Source organism: Notolepis coatsorum (genome assembly GCF_963971535.1).
Source record: "Notolepis coatsorum genome assembly, chromosome: 17".
NCBI lineage: Eukaryota > Metazoa > Chordata > Actinopteri > Aulopiformes > Paralepididae > Notolepis > Notolepis coatsorum.
The window spans coordinates 98,129,800-98,151,547 of NC_140181.1; the positions used below are offsets into that span (position 1 = coordinate 98,129,800).

Below are 21,748 nucleotides of genomic sequence, written 5' to 3' on the forward strand. Positions count from 1 at the left end.
AATATTGCAATATATTAATATATATATATATATATTAACTTTTTTCAACTGCAAAGTAAAACTTTGTCAACATGTTTTATCTGATCAAATAAAGTGTTCAGTCTGTTCATCTCACTTCAATATTTTTTACTGCAGCAAATGAGATTTTCTCAAGCAGACAGATGTCAATAATCTGTGTTGCATGTACCTGACAAACTGAACTGTTTGTATTAGTCATATTCCAACTTAACTGAATGCACACGTGTGCGTGTGTGTGTGTGTGTATGGACTACTGTACTATTACAGGTATTGAAATGAACAATGCAACTTCCTTATAAAACAATTTTTATTTTATTTTTTTAATAAATAAAGAATAAAATATCGATACTTGGCGTCCCTGTATCGATACAGTATCGCCACGCGCAAAGTATCGCGATACTACTACGTATGGATATTTCCCCCCACCACTAACAGGTCAGAGGTCAGGTCCTCAGCACCTGGCTACAGGCACAGTGACCACCCTGGGGGGCAGAGAGGAGATATCCACCTCAGTGCTGCTGGTATCACGACTCGCACCAGGCTGTTCCGATGGGGTCCGATAAAACTAAAGGGACAATATAGAGGCAGCAACCGGATCCCAGCGCCGGGCTGCTATTTGAGCTCCTTGACTCACTCCAGCTGCTCAGTCTGGCCACCCGAATTTGCAAGAGGTGCGATTCAGCTACATAAACAGGGAGTGTTTGGACGATCTTACAGATAAACACCCCCCCCCCCCCCCCCCCCCCCCCCCCGTGCTGAGCGGCAAACACAGAGAACACCCCCCCCCCCCCCCCCAAGAGTACACTGTGTATAATCTAGATAAATACATTCAGATAAGCTTGACGCCTTAAAAACACATCGAAGGAGCGCTTTAGAGGGATCCGTTATTCCAGTTGATATCGTTGAAATGACGCAGCGCTTTAAATATCCGTGGCCCGCTGGCCGGCTCTGCTTAGGCAGTGAGTGACACGCGCTCTGATGAAACCAGCCTTCTAACGGTCACCGCCACTGTTCTGCTTCATGTACGTGTCATGTATCATGTATGTCATTCAATTTGGTTGTTTTAACTATTTCCCGTACCTCTGTGATGTTTGTACCATCAGTCTCTCTTCTATTTAATTTTATAAAAAACATTATTTTCTTTTTTTCTCTCCTTTCCCCCGTTACCCTTTTCGAGGGGATTTTCGTCACTGAAAATAAGAATTTGTTCTTAATTTACCTTAAAGTCTAATGAACTGAATGGAACTAAGAAAACCGCATTGATCTATATGTTCGGAACGAAAGCTTTTCTCTAATTGACCATATTCACACGGTTCTACCTCCCGCCCCTCAGCCAGGTGAGTGGTTGTGGGACACGTGTCAATCAGACTACTGGGGTCTACCTCCCGCCCGTCAGCCAGGTGAGTGGTGTAGACACGTGTCAATCAGACTACTGGGGTCTACCTCCCGCCCCTCAGCCAGGTGAGTGGTGTAGACACGTGTCAATCAGACTACTGGGGTCTACCTCCCGCCCGTCAGCCAGGTGAGTGGTGTGGATTTATTAAGCACATTACGTTTAGCGTCGGAGGAAATGTTGTCATAGGATTCTATATTTGTAAACTGTGTGTGTGTGTGTGTGTGTGTGTGTGTGTGTGTGTGTGTGTGTGTGTGTGTGTGTGTGTGTGTGTGTGTGTGTGTGTGTGTGTGTGTGTGTGTGTGTGTGTGTGTGTGTGTGTGTGTGTGCCTGGCGGCCCCTCTCTGAGGGGGCTCAGGTTGGCCGTCACGAGGAAGCTCGTCCTGCAGATCAGGTCTCTTCTCCACATCTCACTCTCCTCTCAGCCCTCTGCTCCTCCACTCTTTTTATTATTTTATTTATCCCCATCTCCTTGTCTTCTCTAATCCTCTCTCCCTCCACCTCCGTCTCTCCCTCCCCTCTCCCTCCCCATCTCTCTCTCCCCTCTCCCTCCCCATCTCCCTCCCCCCTCTCTCTCTCTCTCATCCCTCTCTCCCCCCTCTCTCGCTCCCCCCCTCTCTCTCTCTCCTGAGCTAGCTCCTTCCTTGTCTTCTCTAATCCTCTCTCTCTCCCCCCCATCTCTCTCATCCCTCTCCCCCTCTCTCTCTCCTCCCCCCCCTCTCTCTCTCCCCCCCCTCTCTCCTCTCCCCCCCTCCTCTCTCTCCCCCCCTCTCTCTCTCCTTCTCCCCCTCCTCTCTCCCCCCCCTCTCTCTCTCTCCTTCTCCCCCCTCTCTCTCTCTCCTCCCCCCCCTCTTTCTCCCCCCCCTCCCTCTCTCTCTCTCCTCTCTCCCCCTCTCTCTCTCTCTCTCTCTCCCCCCCCTCTCTCTCTCTCCTGCCTATCTCCTTCCCAGACAAAGCATTAAAGTGCTGATGAACGGTGTGATGATATATTTAGTCCAGAATATCCTCCATAACACACAAGTGACCGGATCATGAAAATACAAATCACACAGTGATGCACTGTAAGGGTTCAGCTCGCAGTAAAGAGTCGTATAGAAGTTTTTATACAAAATAAACAACGGATATGAACTTCCTAAGAAACCTAGCGCCCTGGGGTTGACTGTAGTGTGTATATACAGCTAAATGACTCACACACACGCGGCTTGTATCAGAACCAGGCGCGGATCCAATTCGACAGGGTTAGACGTGGGCCAATAAAACGTGCGTGAGTCACCTAAGATACCAAATAATTGTTTGCTCAGGTCGCCGCACAGTCGGCGGGCTTCTTTGCACTTGAAACTATGGTTTATGATCCATCCTTGATGTTCATTCATGATAACCCAAAAAGCACCACAGAAAGGTCACGCGACTGCTTCTTCTTTGCCAACGCCGAGCGAGATTCTGACCTTCCTTCAAACACTGGAACGCTGAACAGATCTGGAAGCGACCTCTATTCTAGACAATATGTTCACACGCTTGTAAAAATGGGAATGTTTTTTTACGATGAACACACCAAGTTCACCCTACGGTTTAAACAAGAGCGATGGGGACTTTTCAGTAACCCTGGTATAGCATGTCCTATATGTACTATGTACTAATGTCCTATATGTACTATGTACTCCTGCACTAATGTCCTATATGTACTATGTACTAATGTCCTATATGTACTATGTACTAATGTCCTATATGTACTATGTACTAATGTCCTATATGTACTATGTACTAATGTCCTATATGTACTATGTACTAATGTCCTATATGTACTATGTCCTATATGTACTATGTACTATGTACTAATGTCCTATATGTACTATGTACTATATGTACTATGTACTAATGTCCTATATGTACTATGTACTAATGTCCTATATGTACTATGTACTATATGTACTATGTACTAATGTCCTATATGTACTATGTACTAATGTCCTATATGTACTATGTACTAATGTCCTATATGTACTATGTACTAATGTCCTATATGTACTAATGTCCTATATGTACTATGTCCTATATGTACTATGTACTATGTACTAATGTCCTATATGTACTATATGTACTATGTACTAATGTCCTATATGTAATATGTACTCCTGCACTAATGTCCTATATGTACTATGTACTATATGTACTATGTACTAATGTCCTATATGTACTATGTACTATATGTACTATGTACTAATGTCCTATATGTACTATGTACTAATCTCCTATATGTACTATGTACTAATGTCCTATATGTACTATGTACTAATGTCCTATATGTACTATGTCCTATATGTACTATGTACTATGTACTAATGTCCTATATGTACTATATGTACTATGTACTAATGTCCTATATGTAATATGTACTCCTGCACTAATGTCCTATATGTACTATGTACTAATGTCCTATATGTACTATGTACTATATGTACTATGTACTATGTACTAATGTCCTATATGTACTAATGTCCTATATGTACTATGTACTAATGTCCTATATGTACTATGTACTATGTACTCTATGTACTATGTACTATATGTACTATGTACTAATGTCCTATATGTACTATGTACTATATGTACTAATGTCCTATATGTACTATGTACTATATGTACTATGTACTAATGTCCTATATGTACTATGTACTATATGTACTATGTACTAATGTCCTATACAGTATGTACTCCTGCACTAATGTCCTATATGTACTATGTACTAATGTACTATGTCCTATATGTACTATGTACTAATGTCCTATATGTGTGCTGTATTTATTGTGTCATGTTGTGCTGTATTTATGTATTTATTGTGTCATGTTGTGCTGTATTTATGTATTTATTGTGTCATGTTGTGCTGTATTATGTATTTATTGTATCATGTTGTGCTGTATTATGTATTTATTGTGTCGTGTGTTGTGCTGTATTTATGTATTTATTGTGTTGTGCTGTATTTATGTATTTATTGTGTTGTGCTGTATTTATGTATTTATTGTGTCATGTTGTGCTGAATTTATGTATTTATTGTGTTGTGCTGTATTTATGTATTTATTGTGTCATGTTGTGCTGTATTATGTATTTATTGCTGGGAGGGGGGGGGGGGGATGTATCCATGTTCCTGTTTTATGTACAGTATATCCAGAGCTTCAATACACTCTGTACCGAACACAAATACCACCAACCTGGTTGTGCGGCAATAAAGGTGTCTTGTACCACTGCACTACTGTCCTATATATACTGTGTACCACTGCACTACTGTCCTATATATGCTATGTACCACTGCACTACTGTCCTATATATACTATGTACTACTGCACTACTGTCCTATATATACTATGTACTACTGCACTACTGTCCTATATATACTATGTACTACTGCACTACTGTCCTATATATACTATGTACTACTGCACTACTGTCCTATATATGCTATGTACTACTGCACTACTGTCCTATATATACTATGTACTACTGCACTACTGTCCTATATATACTATGTACTACTGCACTACTGTCCTATATATACTATGTACTACTGCACTACTGTCCTATATATACTATGTACTACTGCACTACTGTCCTATATATACTATGTACTACTGCACTACTGTCCTATATATACTATGTACTACTGCACTAACTGTTCCTATATATACTATGTACCACTGCACTACTGTCCTATATATACTGTACTACTGCACTACTGTCCTATATATACTATGTACTACTGCACTACTGTCCTATATATACTATGTACTACTGCACTACTGTCCTATATATACTATGTACCACTGCACTACTGTCCTATATATACTATGTACTACTGCACTACTGTCCTATATATACTATGTACTACTGCACTACTGTCCTATATGTACTATGTACTACTGCACTACTGTCCTATATATACTATGTACTACTGCACTACTGTCCTATATATACTATGTACTACTGCACTACTGTCCTATATATGCTATGTACTTACTGCACTACTGTCCTATATATACTATGTACTACTGCACTACTGTCCTATATATACTATGTACTACTGCACTAAAACATGTGCATATTGTTTCCCGTCTGTTTATACCGGCTGTCAGGCAAAACAGGATGCTTTTAAAAACCTAGTTAAATCCCTCATTTCTTGGGAATATATAGTTACATCATGTGTGTGTGTACTCCACCCTCCATTTCATCACTGCATCTGTTTTTATTATGGTGGGACATATTCTAACAAGTTCTAGACGAGAGGGAGGGAGGGAGGGAGGGAGGGAGGGAGGGAGAGAGAGAGAGAGAGAGAGTGAAAGAGAGGAGAGAGAGAGAGGGGGGAGAGAGAGAGAGAGGGGGGAGAGAGAGGAATGAGAAGAGCGAGACAGAGACAGAGAGAGAGGAGAGAGAGGGGGGGAGAGAGAGAGAGTGAAAGAGAGATAGAGAGAGAGAGGAGAGAGAGCGAGAGAGCGAGTGAAGAGAGAGAGAGAGAGAGGAGACAGAGTGAGAGAGAGAGAGTGAAAGAGAGAAAGAGAGAAAGAGAGAGAGAGCGAGAGAGAGGAGAGAGAGAGAGCGAAAGAGAGAGAGAGATAGAGAGAGTACCATTCCTCTAGTACAAGGCAACTAATGCAGTATTCAAAATGGCCGTGCCGTACGTCTAAACGCCCCCCCCGTGAGAGAGAGAGAGCCAACTCTTACCTCGTCCCACTCCGAGGTGAACGACGGCGACTTCTCCAGCCTCTTCTTGCCGCCGGCGCTGCTGCTGCAGTTGGAGACCGACTCGCTGCGGCCTCCCAGGCCCAGGCCGCCCTCCTCCTCGCTGGGCGGCGACACCAGCAGGTCCGAGTCCGACTTGGAGAGGCTGCGGGCCAGCTTCAGGTCCCCGGGGGGCCGCATCCTGCCCGCGGGCAGCACCGACGAGTCCCTGGGCTCCTTGCTCACAGTGGCGTAAATGGCTTTGGGATCACAGTCTGTCAGGATGGCGGCCATGTTGGGCCGCGGAGGAGGAGGAGGAGGAGGCGGGGCCGGCGCTGCTACTGGTGCTGCTGGTTCTGCTGGTGCTGCTGGTGCTGCTGCTGCTGTCGATGGCTCTTTAACTTTGGTTGCTCCTTTGGGCTCCTCCCCTTCTGGGTGACCTTGACTCAACGGCACCCCCGCTGGGCGGCTGAAGGGCCCGTCGCGGCAGTCGAACACCGGGGGAAGAGCCGTGCAGCAGGCCGGTGAACTGCTCCGGGACACCTGCTCCTCCCTGGTCTGGGCTCAGAGAGTTATCTGGACAGAGAGAGAGAGAGAGAGAGAGAGAGAGAGAGAGGGATAGAGAGAGGGAGAGAGAGAGGGAGAGAGAGGGAGAGAGAGACTTTGTGAGGTCTGATGACTGGACTGGCAGATATCTTCCAGGGTTAAAAAGAAACCTCCCACACAAGCCCCTGAAACAGATCTGTGATTGTTTCCTACCAGGAGAGAGAGAGGGGGGGGGGGGACAGAGAGAGAAAGAGAGAGAAGGGGGGGGGGACAGAGAAAGAGAGAGAGAGAGAGAGAGAGAGAGAGAGAGAGAGAGAGAGAGAGAGAGAGAGAGAGAGAGAGAGAGAAGGCGGACCTTGGCCGTCCAGTGTGCTGTAGAATTCCAGAATTCCAGAGCCCAGCTTGCTGCAGTCTCCCAGATATCTGCTGGTAGATTATTACAGGTCTCTACTCATGTTTCTCTCTCTGCCCCGATAGCGTTTTTGATACCAATGGCCGATCGTCTCCGACTCGTCTCAAGACACTTTGTAATAGTTACACAGTCCGCTGACATGTTTTAGGTTAGTTAGCATGTGTGTCTGACAATGACCCCCCCCCCCCCCCCCCCCCCCGGTCACCGATCGGTTTTCACAATCTGCAACTTAGAAAAACCATAAATCGGAATTCCCCCAATCTCGTATAGAATAGAATAGAAATACTTATAATATAAATGTGGCACTGCAAATCGCTCACAGTAAACATAGTAGACGAGAACAAAAGTGACGAATAAGAATAAAAATAAGCCTAAGAATAAAATACGGTCCGGGATATACATTTCCCATGTTACTACATTCTAATATAAAATATACAGTACGTGTAAAATTGTACTATGTTGGTTGGCAGATATCTTCCAGGGTTAAAAAGAAACCTGCAACTTAGAAAAACCATAAACCTCCCACACAATATACAGATATATACAGTAAGTGTAAAATTGTACTATGTTGGTTTAGTATCTACACTGAATATCTGCCGCTAACCGTCACCGGGCCGGCGGATCAATCAATCAATCAATCAATCAATCGGGGGACATCCCTACTGCCTTCCTATCAGACCCAGACACACGTGGAAGGAAGGGCAGCGTCCAGAGACATGACACGGCACTAACGGTTCCCACCGGCAAGACACACAGAGGGTGAAACAGGATATGAGGAGAGACCAAACTATTTACTGTATTTACTGCAGGCCAGGCATACCACATGCCAACGCACACGCGCGCACACACACACACACACACACACACACAGTATAACAGGAAATCAGAAAACGAGAAGAAACAAAATAACACCAGTATATGAACAGGAGGACATAAACTTACCTCGACAGTCTTCGGCGACGAATACAATTGCTTTACTGAGAGACAGGCAAGAGGCTCAAAGTTGAAAACAATCTGATTTCCGTTTCACAACAGGCCCCTTCTCACCATAACCCCCCACCGCCCACCCCCCACCCCCCGTCCCGTCCCGCCCCCTGAGGAAGGAGCCACCCGAGCCTCGTGTCCACCCACCCATCAGATCACCCACACAGAGTGAGAGGCCTGGCTGTGCCTCTGTTCTCATCTATAGCCGTTTGCCCCTGAAAGCCGCGAAAAGTCACCCAGTCTTGTGCCTCGACGCTCTTCCCCCACACACCGCTCCCCTCCCTGTGGGTCGAAGTGATGTGGTGTTGTTGTGTGTGCCGTGTCACCAGCAGCTGTGTGTGTGTGTGTGAGTGTGTGTGTCTTCTAATTCTAGCCAGCCGAGCTCCGGGACGGAAATTCGGATCAAAACCCGATCCACTCCCTCGCCTGACTCTCACTCCTCCTCGCCACCATCCTGGTAATTAGTCTTCCGCTCCGACACATATGCCGCGTGTCCTTCCACACTGCTGGGGTGGTCGGGTCAGGGTGTTTGGTGACGGGGAATTGTGGGACAGTGGGTGACATCATGTTGGGGCCGAGTGACCCCCGGGGGCGGGGGTTTAGTTTGCCCTTCACAGAATGGCAGAGAGTGAGAGAGAGAGAGAGAGAGAGAGAGAGAGAGAGAGAGAGAGAGAGAGAGAGAGGGGGGGGGGGAAGCTGGCACTACCACGCTATTCTTTAAGCTTCCATTTAAAGAATTATCTCAGAGGGGAAACATTAAAAGGGCGGACTGTGTGAACGATGATTAATATCTGCGTGTGTGTGTGTGTGTAGAGGGCGCAAATCACTCTCCGCCCTCAACGCGCCCAGATAAGCAAAGCTCAGTCCCCGCTCTGGTCACAGTGCGCTGCTGTTTAATGGGTTGTTTGCTGTGAGGCAACCACTGTACCAAGTGTACCAACCAACCAACCAACCAACATGCCCCTGTGAGCAGCTGCTGGGTGCTGCATGTAGGGGAAAAACGCTTCTCCCATGTGTGCGAGAAAGTGAGTGTGTACACACACACACACACACACACACACACACACACACACACACACATGTCTGGACCGCAGCCAGACACCCACCATGTCCTTGGCAGTCAGGGGGAGTGTGAACACCCAATGAGCGAATCACACAAGAGGGTTCCAACAATCTGACACAGCGTTAACCCTTGCAGAGCCGCGCCGGGGTGGATCGAGGCCACTTAACGTCCCGTGGTCCTTACGGCTCTACTGTACGTCTGGAAACACTTATACAGTACGGACAGTAACTTTCCAGAGGAGAGACACATTGATGTTAGTGTGGCTTTTACAGCTGGGAGGGGGGGGGGTGGGGGGGGGGACCACATTCTAGGCGGGGGACGTGTGAGTGTGTGTGTGTTTCATTTGGCCCTCTGCGCTACGAGTTCTGCCAGTGAGGTCATGTTCATTCTGCTCATACTCCGTACCGCCAGTGTTGGACGACGCAAGAGATCAACGCGAAGCTTTATGAACAGAGGACCCAAAGTGAAGTTTCTTGCCCCTAAGACACAACAAGCTCACTAAAAGATTAACCAGCACTCTTGTCATACGGGGGACATATACCGGACCTGTAGTTGTAGCAAACACTGACGGCTTCAGTATTATCCAAAACGGCGCCGCTAGGATCCTGATGAGGGGTGCGTAAATACGACCACAGCAACCCCTGTCCTCAAATCACTCCACTGGCTTCCTGTCTCTTTCAGGATTTGAGTACAAGGTCTCCCTCCTCACCTACCAGTGCGTCCATGGCAACGCTCCTCCCTCCTCACCTACCAGTGCGTCCATGGCAACACTCCTCCCATCTCACCTACCAGTGCGTCCATGGCAACGCTCCTCCCTCCTCACCTACCAGTGCGTCCATGGCAACACTCCTCCCTCCTCACCTACCAGAGCGTCCATGGCAACACTCCTCCCTCCTCACCTACCAGTGCGTCCATGGCAACGCTCCTCCCTCCTCACCTACCAGTGCGTCCATGGCAACACTCCTCCCTCCTCATCTACCAGTGTGTCCATGGCAACACTCCTCCCTCCTCACCAGTGCGTCCATGGCAACGCTCCTCCCTCCTCACCTACCAGTGCGTCCATGGCAACACTCCTCCCATCTCACCTACCAGTGCGTCCATGGCAACGCTCCTCCCTCCTCACCTACCAGAGCGTCCATGGCAACACTCCTCCCTCCTCACCAGTGCGTCCATGGCAACACTCCTCCCTACCGCAAGGAACTTCTCACTCCACAATCCACCACATGAAGCCTCCACTCTGGAACTGCCAACTCTCTGAACCCCCCCAGAACCACGGGAGAGCGGGCCTTCTGCCTGGTTGCTGTGGTCTGTGGTAGCGCTTTTTTTATCCGATTTGTCTGGATTTCTTTTGGGTCCCAATATGCTTTTTTTTATTTTTTATAATCTGTTGCATTACATGTTTTTAACCTGTAGCGTAGCACTTTGAGATTGTCAAATGTAAAAAAGTACAATATAAAGAAAATGCATTATCGATTATCCTAAAAGCCAATAGGGCTCGGGGAAGCCGATGTCACGTTCCTGGGGGGCGAGCCATCGTTTGTGGTCGTCGTGTGACAAGCCGCCACAGGAAACATCACAACGCTCCCGGGAGAAACCGGCACCCGTTCTTCTTCTCTATCCAACGTCGAGGGATATCGATGGAAGTGACCCGCGCCCCAAGATGGCGTCCGCGGCGATGGCCATAACTTCCCGCCCACTTCCTGAGCTCCATTACCGTCCTGCCGGCTGGACATCACCTCTCTGTGCCGGGACTCTGGGTGTCATGCGGTGCCGAGATTCAATAAGGAACCACAGGCTATGCTACCGGTGCTCTGACCCGCTCGCGAAAGACGGCTCAGGGGGTAGGACACGGTCGTCTGGTAATCGGTAAAAGGTTTTCGGTTCGATTCCGGCTCCTCCCGTGCAGCGTGTCAAAGTGTCTTTGAGCAAGACACTTAACCCCCTAACTGCTCCTGATGAGCAGGTCGGCACCTGGCATCACACGGCCGTCGCTGTGCGAGTGTGTGACTGAACGGGTGAATGTGAGGCATAAGTTGTAAAGCGCTTTGGATAAAAGCTGCTATATATATAAACGCAATCCATTTACGACAGACATATTCAAGACTTTCTAGAGACACTCCTTAATAATGGATTGAGTTCTGGAGTGAGTACAGCACCTCAATACTGACTCAGCAGCGTCATTATATATAATCCATATAATCCATTGTTACACAGTATAATACAATGTACTGTTGCCTTGCAGATGCCAAGTTCTCTTCATTGTACTGTACTTGTGCTGCCAAGAACCTTGGCGTTGTCCTTGATGACCAGCTGAACTTCTCTGCTCACATCGCAGCGACAACCAGAACCTGCAGATTCCTCCTGAGCAACGTCAGAAGGATCCGCCCCTTCCTGACAAAAGAAGCCACCCAACTCCTCGTCCAATCAACAGTCATCTCCTGCCTCGACTACTGCAATGCGCCGCTTTGCTGGCCTTCCGACCACTGCCACCAAACCTCTTCAACTCATTCAGAATGCAGCCGCCCGCCTGAATAGGCCGTAGGCATCACAGAGTGGCAATATTCATGATATCCCACTGGTTCGAGTGCATTATTGCAAAAAAAAAAAAAGAATCTAACCCCGACTAACCTTAATGTCATGCACTTGTCCTAATAAACTAACCTACACTGTAACACGCAACACTTTGATGAACATTGTTACTCAGCTGATAGAGTTATACCCTTCTTGCTGTCTTGTCGCACAGAACTTGTAAGTCGCTTTGGATAAAAGCGTCAGCTAAATGACTAAATGTAAATGTAAATGTAATGTATTGCTTTTATACAGCAAGTTGCACCGTCTGGAAAAATATAGGATGAATACAGACAATTCTAGGGTGTTTTATATCGATTTCAGTGAACGTGCGTTCCTAAAGTAAAGATGTATCGTTGCTATGGAATTTCAAACCAGCTTGGCAACACAAACGAATGACGAATTTGTCTAATTTAACATACCTGTTAACTATAAACAAGTGGATAGATATAGAGGACGTGCCTACATCTAACGGTATTAATAAAAACAGCATTATTAGACGTGCCAATCAAACAAAAGATGAGCTGGACGCGCTGGAGAAAAGCCGCAAATTAATCCTTCAACACCACCAAGTCCACGGCCTGGGCATTGAACTGGAACTGTCCGAGGTGCTGATGACTTTTTCCGACTTTCGCTTGCATTAGACTCCTCTATATCTAGCCACTCGTTTATAGTTAACGGGTAGGTTAAATCAAACGTAACGTTGTCCGCGGACTAGGTCATGTTGACACTTTCCGTTTGATGAATGGCAGTTGAAACTTTCTACAACATTCTAAAGCCAGCGCAGTGGTATATTCATGGTGATTTAACCGTGAGCGTATCATGAATATACTCACGGCGTTAGAACGCTCTCGACCAACCACAATGCGTGGTGGGACCTACCTGTTGTATAATATGAAATATTTTTTATTTATTTTATACAACTGTTCATTACCATGTACCAAACAAATTTAAATTAAATTAAATGTACAAGATAGGATCTCTTGGGAAGTCCTAGGTGGTCTGCGAAAGTATGTGAAAAAAACACCTTGGAAAGCTGAATATAATAGAGAGGAGGTAGAAGCCGGTTGGGCGTAGTCCAGCACATCATTTCTGCTGAGAACAGCACTGTGTGTGTGTGGGTGTGGGTGGGTGTATGACAGACGATCAACACAGCGGTGCTCCTGACCACGCGCATGTGTCCTCCGTCCCTGAGGGGGGTTTCTGAGGTGCCAATACTCTGAGAAGTGGAGCGGGGACAAAAAGGGAAGGGAAGGGAAGGAAAACGTGTTGGTGTGAGCTCTGCTAGTTCCTGACCGCCAATCACAAGAGTGGAGGCCCGAGGGGACAGCGGGTGTCTCGCGTTATTCTCATGTCCAAGCCCGAGTCCAAATCAAGTCTTTGAGCTAGAGTCCAAATCAAGTCTCCAGTCTTTGAGCTAGAGTCCAAGTCGAGTCTCCAGTCTTTGAGCTAGAGTCCAAATCAAGTCTCCAGTCTTTGAGCTAGAGCCCAAGTCAAGTCTCCAGTCTTTGAGCTAGAGTCCAAGTCAAGTCTCCAGTCTTTGAGCTAGAGTCCAAATTGAGTATCCAGTCTTTGAGCTAGAGTCCAAATCAAGTCTCCAGTCTTTGAGCTAGAGTCCAAGTCGAGTCTCCAGTCTTTGAGCTAGAGTCCAAATCAAGTCTCCAGTCTTTGAGCTAGAGTCCAAATCAAGTCTCCAGTCTTTGAACTAGAGTCCAAGTCAAGTCTCCAGTCTTTGAGCTAGAGTCCAAATCAAGTCTCCAGTCTTTGAGCTAGAGTCCAAATCGAGTCTCCAGTCTTTGAGCTAGAGTCCAAATCAAGTCTCCAGTCTTTGAGCTAGAGTCCAAATTGAGTATCCAGTCTTTGAGCTAGAGTCCAAGTCAAGTCTCCAGTCTTTGAGCTAGAGTCCAAATTGAGTATCCAGTCTTTGAGCTAGAGTCCAAATTGAGTCTCCAGTCTTTGAGCTAGAGTCCAAGTCAAGTCTCCAGTCTTTGAGCTAGAGTCCAGCATCCTTTTTGATAAAGAGACAACAACTCCAGTTACATTCTTTTGTCCGGATGCATTAACAGTGTGACAGCCAGTGCGTGGGAGGACTGAATTCCATCAAACGATGGCCTCATCAACAAATAACACAACGCAGAAGACTTCACGGTTTCAAGGGCAGATGGAGGCTGATAAAAGACATAAACACTGTTTTCTAACAGTAGTGAAGAAAATAAATAGGCTATTTTACACAAAAACAAAGCCATGCTCGGTGCGAGGAGAGGATTCTCAATACACTGTAGTCAATCTAGTGCCAGACGTTGATACAGAGTGTACATTTGTTCTTCATAGATTAAAATACGCTTTTGATCGCTGTTAATTGGAAAGTGATTCATGAATATCTGGCAAAGGGGCTCGTCTCGGTGAGGGAGACGCGAGACGCGTTGGCCAGCTCTCTGGTGTAACCACACGCCCACACACACAGCATGGATGACGGGCTCATGTTTCAGTCAAGGCAGGTCAAATTAAACCAAATAATAATGTTTTATTTATTTAGGCTGTGCCGTTACTCTTACATTGTACACAACCCTTAATCCAGAGTCCGGGACGAGTCTGAAGTCACTCGGGGACGAGTCTTCAAGTAAATTTGTGTGCACTCAAGTGTAAGTCGCTGGTTCGAGTCCCTAATGGACAGGGATTCGTCTTGCACACAAAAATATATATAAATATATATATAAAAACATCAAGATTTTTTATCAAAATTAGATTGATTGATTCAATTAGAATGCATTCATTATTTTGTTCATATTTATTAACAATTGCATTTTGGCACAATGGACTCATGATGTGTGCAGTTAAGAGTGTGGCTGTACATAGACTTGTACATCTGTATATAGCCTACAGTTTTGTACGAATTCACTTAATTTTTTTAACCGTTTGTCAAATTCTTTAGAATGCAGATACCTTGTGGCCATATAGAGTGTTTGGTAGCCTATGTGAACGTACGGAACACAGCTATGGATAATCTGCAGGCGTTCAAATCAATGCACCTATAAATCTTTATGGATTCCTCGTTACAAATCAATGTCAAAAACACTCCCTCGAAGCTCAGTGATAAACGCAGACGGGAACCTCCGATCCGAGCGAAGACAACTGTACCGTATTCAGAGTTATTCATATAGTTAATTACACTGTTTATTTGTTCTCATATCTTTATATTCAGAGTTAATTATATTGTTTACACCGTTTATTTTTTCTCATATTTTTATATTCAGATCAAATTTGATTGCCTATATTTACCTATGTTCTACTATTACCCTGCCCATACCTGTACCTCCCCTCCTCCCCTGCTGCTACAGTATGATGCGTGGATTTCCCCCAAGGGGATCAAGGATAAGGAACATCTTATCCCATCTCATCTTATCCTAAACAGCCGGCTTCACATGAGCAACACATCACACACACCCTGCCGACACGCATCACTCCACACACATTGTGTCACATTTTATCACCCGATCATAATTTAGCACAAATATATGCTGCGTGAAGAACAATTCAACGAGGGTGTCATAACACGCAACAGCAGAGAGCTCCACCCCCATGTCCACTCAGCGCGTTTAGTGGATGATGACGTCACGCGTCCAGCTGTTGAGCGGGTCTCTAAGATGGAACAGTATTAACCCTGTCACTACCACACTACAGAAGGTTAACCTTTCACTACCACACTACAGATGGTTAACCTTTCACTACCACACTGCAGACGGTTAACCTTTCACTACCACACTACAGACGGTTAACCTTTCACTACCACACTACAGAAGGTGAACCTTTCACTACCACACTACAGAAGGTTAACCTTTCACTACCACACTACAGACCGTTAACCTTTCACTACCACACTACAGACGGTTAACCTTTCACTACCACACTACAGAAGGTGAACCTTTCACTACCACACTACAGACGGTTAACCTTTCACTACCACACTACAGACGGTTAACCTTTCACTACCACACTACAGATGGTTAACCTTTCACTACCACACTACAGAAGGTGAACCTTTCACTACCACACTACAGAAGGTTAACCTTTCACTACCACACTACAGAAGGTTAACCTTTCACTACCACACTACAGACGGTTAACCTTTCACTACCACACTACAGAAGGTTAACCTTTCACTACCACACTACAGAAGGTTAACCTTTCACTACCACACTACAGACGGTTAACCTTTCACTACCACACTACAGAAGGTTAACCTTTCACTACCACACTACAGAAGGTTAACCTTTCACTACCACACTACAGACGGTTAACCTTTCACTACCACACTACAGACGGTTAACCTTTCACTACCACACTACAGAAGGTTAACCTTTCACTACCACACTACAGAAGGTTAACCTTTCACTACCACACTACAGACGGTTAACCTTTCACTACCACACTACAGACGGTGAACCTTTCACTACCACACTACAGACCGTTAACCTTTCACTACCACACTACAGACGGTTAACCTTTCACTACCACACTACAGACGGTTAACCTTTCACTACCACACTACAGAAGGTGAACCTTTCACTACCACACTACAGACGGTTAACCTTTCACTACCACACTACAGACGGTTAACCTTTCACTACCACACTACAGAAGGTGAACCTTTCACTACCACACTACAGAAGGTGAACCTTTCACTACCACACTACAGACGGTTAACCTTTCACTACCACACTACAGACGGTTAACCTTTCACTACCACACTACAGGTGAACCTTTCACTACCACACTACAGACGGTTAACCTTTCACTACCACACTACAGACGGTTAACCTTTCACTACCACACTACAGACGGTGAACCTTTCACTACCACACTACAGACGGTTAACCTTTCACTACCACACTACAGAGGGTTAACCCTTTCACTACCACACTACAGACGGTTAACCTTTCACGACCACACTACAGACGGTTAACCTTTCACTACCACACTACAGAAGGTTAACCTTTCACTACCACACTACAGACGGTTAACCTTTCACTACCCCACTACAGAAGGTTAACCTTTCACTACCACACTACAGACGGTTAACCGTCTGTAGTGAGGTAGTGAAAGGGTTAACCTTCTGTATTGTCGCAGTGAAAGGGTTAACCTTTTTTGAGGTAGTGAAAGGGTTCATGTATCATACCTGACACAGATTATTAGTTATTTTTATTAGTTATTTTTGGTTTTATTGTATTTTCTACTAGTCTTTTGTACTATATTTTACTATTTATTTCAGTTATTCTCGTCTGTCTAACAGTATGTCATGATCATTGTTGTTCATGTGTTTATCGTGTTATGTACAGTATAGTCTGAGTATATGGCTGAAAAACAATAATTGAACCTGTTGATCCATGGGATGGGTGGCTGGGTGGGTAGATGTTTAACCCTTTCACTAGCACACTACCAAAGGGTTAACCCTTTCACCGCGACAATACAGAAGGTTAACCCTTTCACTACCACACTACAGATGGTTAACCATCTGTAGTGTGGTAGTGAACGGTTAGCCTTCTGTAGTGTGGTAGTGAAAAATGGTGACTGGTACTGACAGCTGTTAAAAAATAAAAATAAAAGATTTAAAAAAAAGTAAAAGAAGGAACCGTGTCGCAGTCTGATCGAGAGTTCTGCTTCCGCATCGCAGACCAAATCATTTTCTCTCGGCTCACGTGGCGAGGAATGTCAATCAGCGCGTTCCTGTACGAGCCAAATCCCATCTGCTGCTCGGTAACGCCTCTCGCGCAGCATTCCCTGGCAGCACCGATCCGAGCCCGTCTCCGTTTCTCACATTACAGCCACATGCTTGGCCTTGGATTTCGCACGGCGGGTGTGTTTCTCTCACAACAATCTTTTTTTTTTTTTATTCACTTTTTCTCCCATTTTCTATATTTTCTCCCATCCCAATTTCGTATCATCCAATTCAACCCTCCCTGTCACGGACGCTGTTTCTTGCCTCCCACAAGCCGGCTGCAATGTGGACTAAGTCATACATAGCACAAGTCCCCTCCGGTACTTGAGGTAACAGCAGTCGCATCTTTTCACCAGCGCAGCTCGATCTCTCAGTGGCGAGGAGTAACGCGTGGGAGGCTCACGCTGCCCCCGACACTTCCTGATTCTACTGCGCAGGCGCACCAACTGACCTGTAGGAGTCGCTGTCCACAACGCCCGATCCCCACCCATCAGTTTCCCACCCCCTAATATGGCCAATGTGTATTAGTACGGACGACCAGCTAAACTGAAAGCAATGTGGAGCGCTGGGCTCGAACTGACGAGCCCAGCGCGTCTCCGCATTCGTGGCGAGCGCCTTGCCCACTACGCCACGTAGCCGCCCCTCTCACAACAATCGTACAAAATAAAGAAAACAAATAACAATCATACTCTCTCCTCCTAATAATAAAACCGTGTAAACAATATAATCAACTCTGAATATAAGAATATGAGAAGGTAGAGACGGTGTAATCAAAAGGTGCAGACGAGGGTCTGTATGCCCCATCAGTTATATTATACGTTACTAATAAATATGGGCACTTAGAATCTGTGTATATATACTATGAGTACGTAAAATAAACAGTATACACACAGGTGCAAGGTACACAAGGTACCCTAACAGGAAAGATATACATGATACGTTGTATTCCGCGCAGGTCAGGTGGTGAGAGTCAGACACACTTCAGTGATCAGACATCGAGTTCTGCTGCCGTCAGGTCTCCGGCTCCTGGGGACCTACAGTGGGGGGTTCCCCCCCCCCCCAGACATTGCAAAATATAATTCAAGGACTTTCAAGTACTTTTCCAAGCACTATTTTAATTTTAAAAGGGCATTTATTACACTTTAAATGAAAAGAAAAATGTATTTCTTGATTCAGACTTTTTTTTTTTATCATTGAACAAAACTTTCAATGCAAATGGTTGATTTGAATTTCAAGGCCTTTTTAAGCACCGTGGTAAATTTTTTTGCTGTTTTCAAGGAATTCCAGGCCCCGATTTTTTTTTACCAAGCACTTTAAGCACTTCCAAGGACCTTGTGCGAACCCCGCCAGTGGAAAGGGTCTGAACTCACCTCCAGGGACCCGCGCGCCCCCCGTCCGTCCAGGGGGCTGGAGGGTGTCTTTCGTCTTGGCCGGGGGTCTCAGTTCGTTGGGGGCAGTGGGCTTCCGCTGCTGGGCGGGGAGAGAGATGCGAAGGAGAGAGAGACGTTAAGTCGCAAAAACAACAATCCTCCACAACGCCCTGCTCTCGACGCTGCCAGACGATCCCTGTTAGAACCCCACACCGCCCTCCCGGTCACCCAATTGGACCGAGCCTGGGTTCGCCAGCCGGTGTGTGTGATATTAAAGACGGCTGTGTGCTCTGCGAGGCTGTGGGTCGGGCCGGCTGGCTGTGGCTCAGATGGCAACCTGTTGGAAGAAGCACTGCTCGCTTTTCACCCGTTAGGTAGGAAAGGGACGCAGCAGAGATTATGGGAAGAAAGGGGGGGGGGGGGGGGGGGACAGTAATAACAACGGCAACAAACAAGGTGATAAATATGAGAAGTAAATAGATATGATGATGGGATAATAAACAGAAAGGACCTCCGGTTCCATATGGGGACGCACGGCAGGGAGAGGGGCACGTAAAAGAGAGAGAACGAGAGAGAGAGAGAGAGAGAGAGAGAGAGAGAGAGAGAGAGAGAGAGAGAGAGAGAGATAGACAAGGATAGTAAATATAACGCCGAGTCCCAGTGAGACTTCACCACCGACACTAAAATAGAGATGTTCACAGACCGACAGCTCTATGGGCCTCGATGATGAAGTGCGTCGCCGCCTGCCACAGGGAGGACAAGACACGTTTGGAGATAATGGAGCTGGATCTCCAGGAGCCGTCCTGTCAACATATTATGTCAAAGTCTCTCGCTCTCTCCGCGCAAGAAGAGCACATTATCTTCATTCCCTCGCCGTCTGCAGGCGAAGGTCCAGGCGAGCGACACGCTGCTGCTGGGATGGGGATGACGGGGCCACTGAGAGCCAGACCACGGGGCCTCCTGTCCACTGAGAGCCAGACCACGGGGCCTCCTGTCCACTGAGAGCCAGACCACTGGGCCTCCTGTCCACTGAGAGCCAGACCACGGGGCCTCCTGTCCACTGAGAGCCAGACCACGGGGGCCTCCTGTCCACAGAGCCAGACCACGGGGCCTCCTGTCCACTGAGAGCCAGACCATGGGGCCTCCTGTGCTGCTCACGGAGATCTCATGGTGAGAGCCACGACGGCCATGTAGGCCTGGGGGCGGTATAGACCACTGCACTTCTGCGTTACATGGAGCTCGTGAGGGGGAGGGGGAAGGGAGCACGCATTGGTTGGGGAGTAGGTGCGGAAAAGTGACTAATAGCTCGGCCCGAAAAAGTGCCGATCGACTTGGGGTCTCTCGGTGTCCAGCACCCCCCCCCCCCACACAGTCCTAGCCACAACCACCTACGTCAAGGCTCTCATCAACCTACATGGCTGTCGTTGCTCTCACCATGAGATCTCCGTGAGTGCAGAACACACAGGGGGGGGGGCCCGTGGTTGGGCTCTCAGCAGCAGCCCATCGCTCGTCTGGACCAATAAGGACTTCCGAGTTAAGTCCTGCATTATTATTATTATTATTATTATTATTATATTAATTTGTTCCCCCCACCGCTCCCTATAGATTAGCAACAATGTAACTATCACCAACCACATAACCACCATTGTATAATATATTGTAATAGTGTTTATCAATAAAAAAATAAAAAAATAAATAGTCAGTATGAAAATCAAATGTGATCCGAATAGTGAGATTTTTTTTTTATTCTTTATTCTTATTCTTATTCTTATTATTATTATTATTATTATTATTATTATTATTATTATTATTATTATTATTATTATTATTATTATTATTATTATTATTATTATTATTTAATTTGTTCTTGTTTAACTGTGGATTGTGTGTTTCTTGTATAATGGTATAAATTATTATTTTGTGTAAATTAGGTTGTACGCCGACCATTAAGTAAATACTTGTTTAGTTTAGGAATAAGGGGCAGGTAACTATAAGATTTATTCTTCTTCCTGCTCCTTTTGTCCATGGAATGATATTTATGATTGTGTAATGAAGAAACTCTGATTGTATTGATTCCATGTGGCAAATAAAAACTCTGAACTGAACTGAACTGTATGACAGACGGTGGTGGACCTCATTCACCAACATCGTCTTAAGATTTCTCTTACGACAACCTCTTTGAAAGGTCGTAAGATAAAGCGGACGACAATTACCCCCGGAGAGGTCGTCTTAACTTGCCAAACGATCACAGCTGCGAACCCCGAATGATCGTGTCACTCGTTCACAAACTGGGGAGCGCGTTTCCGTTTATTTAATTTGCATACAGACACGGCCCCTCCAGCTCATTATAATGCGAGGGCCGTGTGCAAAACAAGGGTCAGCATTGCCCCGTATTCAACAGGTATCGCTTTGCGACCGATCAAAAACAGATTAAATTCAAATGTATCGCCATCGTACAGCACACAAAACGCAATCTGGGCGCGTGACACGGTGAGTTGTATATGTTTTGTTGTCTGAAGACAACGACTATGGCGCCTTTCAAGAACAGGTTTTCAACTAGAAACACACAAAAGGCACGCTGCAGCCTACACTCACTCATTGGGAACAATTGAACAAAGATGCTGATGCCCAGAAAACAAAACCTATGACGCAAGCCCTAGAGAAAAATACAAAATCCTTTGAATACTTTTCAATTACTTTTACAGGCCCGGCAAACTGAAATTCCAAATGCCATTACTTTCCCAGGTTTTCCCATTACTGCAGGAACCCTGTCCATTGAGACATTGGAAATTAACAGAGAAAATCAGCTTTAGAGAGTGGAATGACGAGCTTGCTAGATTCGCCTCTTTTGAGAAACGTATACACAAAGTTAATAATAGCGTACATGTGTTCAAAAAGACTTGGGGTCCATATTTGAGAAAGATAGGTAAACAAAAATTAAGGTTTTTTTTAGGTCCGATTTATACTGTCT

General features: G+C 45.9%; 1 protein-coding gene across 1 annotated transcript in view; it reads right to left on the reverse strand.

Moving 5' to 3' along the window:
- Positions 1-21,748, reverse strand: part of LOC311244167 (ankyrin repeat and SAM domain-containing protein 1A) — a gene marked incomplete at both ends in the record, with an annotated part of 125,785 nt that overhangs the window by 83,893 nt on the left and 20,144 nt on the right. The window contains 3 exon segments of the mRNA XM_084333575.1: positions 6,122-6,619; positions 6,621-6,694; positions 18,778-18,877. Coding sequence (XP_084189701.1) covers positions 6,122-6,619; positions 6,621-6,694; positions 18,778-18,877 — 672 coding nt within the window.